Consider the following 8,546-nt stretch of genomic DNA (forward strand, 5'->3'; position numbering starts at 1 on the left):
AAAGAAAGAAAGAAAGAAAGAAAGAAAGAAAGAAAGAAAGAAAGAAAGAAAGAAAGAAAGAAAGAAAGAAAGAAAGAAAGAAAGAAAGAAGCCACTTATTGTGTTTTCCAAGCTAGAAGTATCTCATTGGATAGCGTGATAGAAAACTAACCCAAAGTTCAAGTTGGAAAGAACTTTGTGTTCTTTTGGCTTTATGCTGAAATGTTTCCCTCTAAAAGCAACAAGTTAATTACAGATTTTGCAAACCAATAGTCTTAGAATCTTCCCTTAGAGAGTTCTCTTACTTCAAACTTGGGATCACAAGTTCTATGCGGAAGTTTTTGTCCACATGGATCTCCCACACACACTGGATGTCTGTTGGGTAGTTATCTGGATACAGTGGACTGGAAAACGAGCCAGAGAAGCTGGAGATGACCCCTCCACAGGAACTGCCTCCTCCTAAAACAGCAGGAAGAAGGATGTCCTGTGTTCGCACGAAACCACCTGTGTCCCCCAGAAGGCAGCACACCCCTGGCTTGGGGGGAGGGAGGGCGCAGTTCACCAGGTGGGTGCCATAAACCAGACTGAAGAGATCTTCAGCCTAAATGTCTCTTGGGAAGGAGAATCCTTTTGATTTAAATTTGCAAAAAAGTATTAATGTGTGCAGGTGACTGTCTTTCCCTCTCCCCCTTCACCCGTCTTTTACACCATCACCTCCCTCTTTCTAAAGGGCGGGAGGAGCTCTCCCTGGCTGGGAGAGGGACAGAGTGGATCTCTGCGAGAGATCAGGAGGGAATTGGGGAGACAGGCTAACCGTGCCCAGGGGAGGGGGGAGCTGGAGAAGATTTGGGAATGAGAGGCTCTAGCATAACTTTGGGGTCTGATAAGCTGGAGAAGAAGGGAAAGGAGTGGAGTAACCACTTCAGCTTCAGACAACTGATTACCTGGTGTGTGATCCTGAGTAACTGCGGGGGGGCCTAAGAAGGAAGAAAAAGAAAGGTAATGATGACATGCTGGGGAATAATGCCGATTCTCATCTACGACTTAGTGAGAGAGAAAGATTTTCCTTAGATATATCAATGGACTCAGGGCACCGAGTCTGAGGGTGCTGGCTGGACACAGCTGTCCCCCCTTATCTGTGGGGGATACTCCCCAAGGCCCCCCAGGATGCCTTCTGGCTGTAGCAGGTGCTATAGCCTGTTTATATACAGGCTACGTTCTTCCTACCTGTGCACACCTACAGTAGTGTTTAATTTACAAGTTAGGCACCTTGAGAGGTGATAATAAAGTAGAACGATTGCAACAATGTGCTGTGAAAAAGCCATGTGGATGTGCTTTCTCTCTCTCAAAACATCTTCTTGTAGGAAATATTTTCAAACTGCGGTTATCAGCAGGCAACGGAAACCATGGCGGGGCAAAGCAATGAACTGGGGGGCGGTGGGGAGGGGGGCTGCCGTGTTCTGCACGCTCTTTGGCAGATTGAAGAAAGTGCCCAGTACTGGCCGTGTTCTGTCCTGAGGTGGGGCTGAGTTTCTCGACGGCCCTAAAGCTCAGCCATGGGATTCACAGCAGGGACTCAGTCAGAAAGCCCCGCGTCCAGCCTGCTGCTGGCGTCTCTGTGCAGCTGTGAAACAAGAGGCCCCATTCACCTCTGGCGGCGCCACTCTGCCTTCTCTAATCTTCGATTTTCATTCCAGAGGGACACCGGTCAGTCATTCAGTTAAACAATCTTTGAAACAGCAAGTCTTAAGATCCCTGAGAGTATGTAACAGGGTGGGGAAGATGAGTCAGCATCAAAACTGTCCCTGCGTGACCCTGCTGAGTGATCTCCAGGAAGCTCTTCCACAATTTTACACCTCTAAGTTCTCAGTTCTTCACCAAGTGGGATAGAAAATGCCTCTTCCAAAACTTTCTTGAGGATCAGCAGTCCCTGGAGTGCCTGTCCCCTGATTCCGCTCTGACTTTGTGTGGCCCGGGGCCTTTGGGCCACTGCACGGGGAGCCAGGTGGGGCTGGTGCCCAGAGCACGTGAGCTTGGGCTGAGCCAGGCCCACCCTGGGCACGTGACTAACTCTCGCAGCGAGGCGCTCTGGAAGCAGGACAAGCCGGAGTCTCTACCGCAAAGGGTCACAGTGGGGATCCAACGGGCTGTGTACGTGACACTCGGCAGTGCCTGTTCTTAGCCTCTGCTAGCATTTGCTGCTCTTCTTATTTTAATTTTTACTTCCAAGCTACCTGGACTGGGAAAAAATAAGACATACCTGGAGGTGTGGGAGAGGGCAGGTCTTCCGCATCTGAACACACAAAGAAAGGAAGAGGTCACCCCGCTGTAGTGAACCCAAAGTCTTGCAGGTGCAGGCGAGAGTTGAAGGGGACCCAGAACACCTAACCTGTGCCCCGGGCAACTCCAGCCTCCTCTGTTGGGGTCCTTGGCCTGGGGGTTGGGGTTCAGCACCAGGGCAGCTCTTCTGCATGGCAGGGCGGCCAGGGCTAGATGTCCCTGGCCCCTCCCCTCTTGCGCTGAACCACCCAGACTTCTTGTTAAAATGCAGATCCTGAGTCCACGCTGACCTCATTATCTTAATCTCTGGAGGTGAGGATGGGGGCCCTGCAATCTGCCCTTCAGTGCCCGGGGGGTACTGGTCCCCCTTAACTTTCAAGACCTCCGGGGTGCAAACTGGAGCCGCCACCGGCAGGGTGCCCCAGGAGTATGTGATGGAAGAGGGGCGGAGGAGAATCCCATTTGGGCTGCAAAATGTCCGCACCCATGTCAGAAACGACCGCCCGGCAGGGGAGGCTACCTGAGCAGATGACACCTGCGTCCTCGTGGTGGCCACAGTTGTGCTCCCGCCAGCCCGAGTGGGCGCACTGGCCCAGGTGGCGCTCCAGCCCCGAGCACTGCAGGTTGTCCAGGAAGATGCCGCCAGCGCCGGGGCCAAAGTGGGCCTTGCCGAGGGCAGAGATGGCCCGGCCGCACGCCAGCTGCCGGCACACCACCTCCGCCTCGCTCAGGTCCCACAGGTCGTCGCACACGGTGCCCCAGGCCCCCTGGTAGAGGACCTCCACGCGCCCGGAGCACCGTCCGGAACCGCCTACCAGCCGCAGCTCCGGCCCGTCGCCTGTGGACAGAGAAGGGGTGTGTGAGTGGCCTCTGAGGTCAGCAAGATGGGGGGCTGGGAAGTAGCGTGCGCTGTCTTGGACTTTGGGGCTTGTTCCTCCACTTCTCACGTATCCTCAGTTAGAGCTGTGGGTCTTCAGCCAGTTTAATTCACTTCACTGTCGTCGGGGCTGGGTGCCGACGACACGCTTATGAACCAGAGAGATGCACTCGGCCTCAGGGAGCCTGCGGCCTATTGACTAGTGAAATAGAAACCCCCACACGATGTTCTATCACCCTGGTAATAAGCCAGTGAAGGAGGACTGTGCTGCAAAGAAACCCCGAGGACAGTCTCCTCGGGGCAGATGGAGGTGCAGGGGAGAGGCAGGGGGAGGCCTCTGGGCGGGAGGGAACAGCTTATACAAGCAGGCCCTGATATGGCCCTTCATGTCTGCATGTGTCTCTGAAAAGTACGGATTTACTCTTATAAACACGGGTGCACACACATTACATGCACTCTCAGAAACGGGGACTCTCTCTCACATACACACACAGGTATCATCACAGAGACAAACCCACGAGTAATAAAGTCAAACAAGACTTTCCACAGGCATCTCCATGGGGTGAAAACCTCTGCTGTTTAAACAGTGAACTCAGAGCCAAAGAACAAATATCCCAAGGAAAATTCAAACACGGCTGGTATTCTCTAAGTCCCGTAAGAAAAGTATGACCTACCTGCACTGTTAATGACGGATTCTTCAGCATCTGTTTGTGGAGAGAATCAACATGTCAGTATTTTTCAGAAATGCTGATTCTAATCACTGGAAGCAAAGGTTTTAATTATAACTTTCTAAAAGATTATTTGTCATGTGAAAAATTAGTCCCTTTAAGGAATCGAGAGAGATCCATCCCTGGACACAAAATAAAGCCTTTCTCTGGCTGTTGGTGTGCTTCTGTGTCGGGCGAAAATGGCCAGATTCGAAGGTGACATCTTGACAGGACTTGAACTATCAATTTTTGCAGCATGTGACCTTCACTTTGGGGAACTTTGGGCTCAAACCACGATCCTTCAGAACACTGAATCTTTGGAGTAACAGACAGCCCACGGTGCTGTGACAGACTCAGATGTGCTGTGTAAGGATACACACAGAGCCAACAGACAGGCTCGCCCATGAAACCGGGCTCTGGCCTCACCCCGGTTCAGTCACAGGTAGCCAGTGTGACCCCGTGCTGAGCAGCTGTGGGAAACAAAGGCAGCCTCGGCTTACAGTTACTCATTCTTGGCACGCACCTGGGGTTATAGCTGTCAGCTTATGAAAAGCATCTCATTAGGGAAAAGGTTAATAGCAGACACGCCAGGGGTGACTAACTCCCAGCTAGCTTCCTACACTTGAGGAAATCCAAAGCCTTTAAAGAAATGGTTACACAGTAATGAGAATTAGCCATCTAGTTCCTGCGTCTCCTTGGGGTCAGGTTGAGTGAACATCATGGCAGGACAGTCACAGACCGGCAGCCTTTTGGTCATCACCGAAAGCTTTACAAAAGGAAGAATTTGTATCCTAATTTTCCAGAGGAAGCTGCAATGGCTCTGAGGACCACCCCGGAGCAGGCTGAGTGTCCCTCGCTCCGACGTCCCGACTCAGGTCTGCCTGCCTCTGAATCTTCGCTGGCGGTCCCACCTGGCTGCCCCTCTAAGTAAAAGGCCTTTACGGTCAGCACCTTACAAGTCTCCACAGCCACGCGTGTCCCTTGCCCATGTCTGTATTCAGTAAAGCTCCCACACCTTTGGTAATTCCTACCACCAATCAGCGAACGAGCGCTTCTCGCTGCTGGATGTCTAACAGAGTTAGCAGAGACAGAGCTAACATCGAGGGCCGTGTTTGCAGATCCTGCCTCTGCCCCGGCCGCCTCTGAATCCCAGCGGGGTCCTGACGCACCTGGCAGTGACCATCGGGAGGAGGAGGCTACCTGAGCAGATGACACCTGCGTCCTCGTGGTGGCCACAGTTGTGCTCCCGCCAGCCCGAGTGGGTGCACTGGCCCAGGTGGCGCTCCACTCCAGCACACTGCAGGTTGTCCAGGAAGATGCCGCCAGCGCCGGGGCCAAAGTGGGCCTTGCCGAGGGCAGAGATGGCCCGGCCGCACGCCAGCTGCCGGCACACCACCTCCGCCTCGCTCAGGTCCCACAGGTCGTCGCACACGGTGCCCCAGGCCCCCTGGTAGAGGACCTCCACGCGCCCGGAGCACCGTCCGGAACCGCCTACCAGCCGCAGCTCCGGCCCGTCGCCTGTGGACAGAGACCTGGTGACTGTAGCCCTCGGGTGCTGCTCACACCCCAGGAGCAGCTGGGTCACTCCATCCCAACATGAGCACGAGGGATTGAAAACTTGATAAAAATCAGCCAACAAATCAAACTCCTAGTTGAGGCTCATAAGTCCCTAAGATTGTCAAAATAACATTCAGGCTAAAACCTGCTAGGATGGAGACTATTTTGCCAGACGTCTGTGTCAGTCTGCGGTGGCTAACTGCAGAAAACCATTATAAAAATTTGCACAACAATTTATTATTTTATGAAGTGATTTGCATGTGTGCATGCATGAGGGTGTGTGTGCGTGTGTGTGTGAGTTCATATTCCCCTTCAGAGTAACCCGGGAGGGTGAGCAGAAGCGTGCCGGCCTGACAGCCTTATGTGTGAACAGGCTGAACATAGGTCACATGACGGCAGCCACTGGAACTCCACATCTGGTGAGTGGCAGGTCTAATCTCAGTTGTTCTGGCTCCAAAGTTCACTGTTTTTTTCCTTTGCTATTTCATCGAGCATGACATTTGCATTGCAAATGTCTATTATTGATGCATGTCCAATAGCTAAGATATGGAAACAACTTAAATGCCCCCAAAACGGATGACTGGATCAAGATGTGGTTTAGATACACCGTGGAATACTACTCGGCAGTCAAAAAGGATAAACTCATGCCATTCGCCGCAACATGGATGGAGCTCGAAAGGATCATGCTCAGTGCAATAAGCTAGAGGAAAGAGGAAAATATCGGATGGTTTTACATATGGAAGGAACTAAACAAGGGATCAAAGAGGGAAAGGACAAAACTAGCAGATGAACTATAAGCCAGAGACATTCAGCTGAGGAGGGGGAGGGAGAGCAGGGCACAAGAGACTACGGTGATGTGCGTAGGTGTCTTGGTGGTAATTTTATAGGGCTACACCTGAGAGGAGAATGAACAATGACATACAAATATATACGTAAAAAAGCCTACTAGGATGCAGGTAACCCACTATGAGCAGGACTGGCCATGTAAAGGAAAGGCGGTAAGTTGCCCAGGCTTTGAGGAAAGAAAGCTGAAGAAATTCTGAAGAAGTGAACTCTGTCCTCTCTGGAAGGTGAGAGTCAACCGTGAAGGTTTTGGGTGGCATCTAAAGCTGGCATCAAGTCAGCTGGCCCGGGGCTAACAGCTGAACCATGCGCCTCGGTCTGCCCTCCGCCCTCCACACACACACAGACACAGATGCAGCCCCACGCGGGGAGGAGCCTTGGCAGTGGAGGGATGCTGCAGGCTTACCTGGCCTGGAGGTCACCACCTTGGGTGTTGCTGTCGGGAGAGCTGTGGATACAAGGGGACACTTCGGTGACCTCGGGCACATCAGGACGCTGCACCCTGAGGTGTCTCCGTGGTGCTGCTGATTGTTCTGCCTACATCTTTGTGATCATAACCCCCCAAAGCAAACTATTTTTTTTTACAAGTGGGTCTTGTTTTTCTCTCAGGTGTGTGGGATCCAACAGCAATAACATTCCCCTCTTGTGCCCGGTCACGCAAATACAACGGTGTTTAAATTGTGCGTCTGTGCCAAATGCGGGCATTCGCAGTCAGTGGCCGTTGGAGCAAACGGTGCTTCTCTGTGCTTCTGTTTCGGCAGCTTTCTCGAACGCTGGAGTGTGTGCTTGTGGTGGCTGCATCTTTGATAGAACCACAGAGTTGGGAAGTCACGCAGACCAGGACAGGGTGCGGGTACTTGCATCTCTACAGCTTTGCTTGCTCAGACATCACGGGTGTTGCATTTTTTTACAAACTGAAGCCATCTGGCAGTTGCACAGAGCAGACTGACTGTGCTGTTTTCCAACAGCGTGGCTAGCTTTGGGTCTCTGGGTCACGTTCAGTTAAGGCGTGTACGCTGTTATGCTGGACGCCAGCCTTTGCTACTGATGAGGCTCCAGTCCAGCACACACGACTTTGCTGGGGACCGGAGAATGCACGCCTCGCTGCACCGCCATGCTGGCTTGATGCCCGTGGTCTGGCGCTAAACCTGCACTACCTCCGAGAGCCCGCGCGTGGAACTGGGCCCGGTGTCAGACTCATGTGGCTGTCAGGGGGTGTGCAGACAGGCTCTCCCCGCCAGGGCAGATTCGCACGGGGACCAGGAAACACATGACAGGTTAGCTGCAGCCGTGCAAGCACGGGGGGGGGCCCGGGGGGGGGGGGGCGAGCGACACGGCGGGGGAGGAAGGTGAGCAGCAGTAGTAAAGGTGACTTACACATCAGGCGTGGGGGCCGTGAGACTGTCTCTGCATGCGCAGAAGTGAACCTGTGGTCAGTAACTAGAGCGCCGTGACGGGCCCTTCGCTGGCCCCCTCGGTGGCAGAGTCCCTGCTCTGCTTTCTTGCCCTCTGCCCCCACTGGCCCAGCAGGTCACTGCAAGCTTGCTAGCGGTGAACAGCACCTGGACAGGCAGATGCTGGCGCGCACCTGACGTGCATCTCCCAGCCCTTCCTCTCAGGTTAAACAGCACAGGGCCCACCCCGGGGGGCCTCGGGTGGTCGCTGACACTCTCAGGCCTCAGTCTCCTCCTCGGTAACCGGGAGTGAGCCTCGGTTGTGTGAGAACAAATGACGGTTTTGCAGATCGGGCGCTTACAATGTCGCCGGCACGTCACAGGCGTTCAGTCAACGCCACTGACTGCCATCACTGCTGTTACTCAAGCTCCAGGCTGCAGCACTTGGCTTAGCGGCCGGCCGTCTGCCTTCTCCCGGCGGTTACACACCCCTCCCCACCCGGTCCCCTCCAATTCCTCTACTCCCCTCCCAGCCAGCTCTAAAGTCAGCTCTAGGGAGCGGAGCAGGGTGGCTTCACCCACGCCCCTGTCGGGGAGCTTCCCTCCCCGCATCTTAGCAGAGGTCCCCCCCCCCCACCGCCTGCTGTGTCACTGGGGCCGTGCCTGGCTGCCACTGTTGGCCTGAGCTCTTAACTTCTGCCCTTGCGTTTTGCCTCTGTTTCTTTGATCGCATGTGCTGGGCCAGAGCCACAGCTTCGTCCCCTGCAGGTTTGCAGCCACCACTGTTAGAGCCACCCCAGCATGGCTGCTTCAGGGACTGCCAGCTGTGGATGGGAAACACGCTGCCCGTGAGCACGCAGCACGCGCGGTCAGGAGCCCTGGCTGTGCGGCGCCAGGCCGGGAGGCCCC

The 8,546-nt window shown here is 54.1% G+C and overlaps 1 protein-coding gene across 1 annotated transcript in view; it reads right to left on the reverse strand.

Moving 5' to 3' along the window:
• Positions 1-8,546, reverse strand: part of DMBT1 (deleted in malignant brain tumors 1) — a gene marked incomplete at its 5' end in the record, with an annotated part of 142,832 nt that overhangs the window by 38,520 nt on the left and 95,766 nt on the right. The window contains 5 exons of the mRNA XM_012723453.1: positions 285-438; positions 2,240-2,272; positions 2,780-3,083; positions 3,207-3,211; positions 5,044-5,361. Of these exons, the coding sequence (XP_012578907.1) occupies positions 285-438; positions 2,240-2,272; positions 2,780-3,083; positions 3,207-3,211; positions 5,044-5,361 (814 nt within the window). The remainder of the gene's footprint in view (positions 1-284; positions 439-2,239; positions 2,273-2,779; positions 3,084-3,206; positions 3,212-5,043; positions 5,362-8,546) is intronic.

Source organism: Condylura cristata, unplaced genomic scaffold (assembly GCF_000260355.1).
Source record: "Condylura cristata isolate star-nosed mole 26May11 unplaced genomic scaffold, ConCri1.0 scaffold00011, whole genome shotgun sequence".
NCBI lineage: Eukaryota > Metazoa > Chordata > Mammalia > Eulipotyphla > Talpidae > Condylura > Condylura cristata.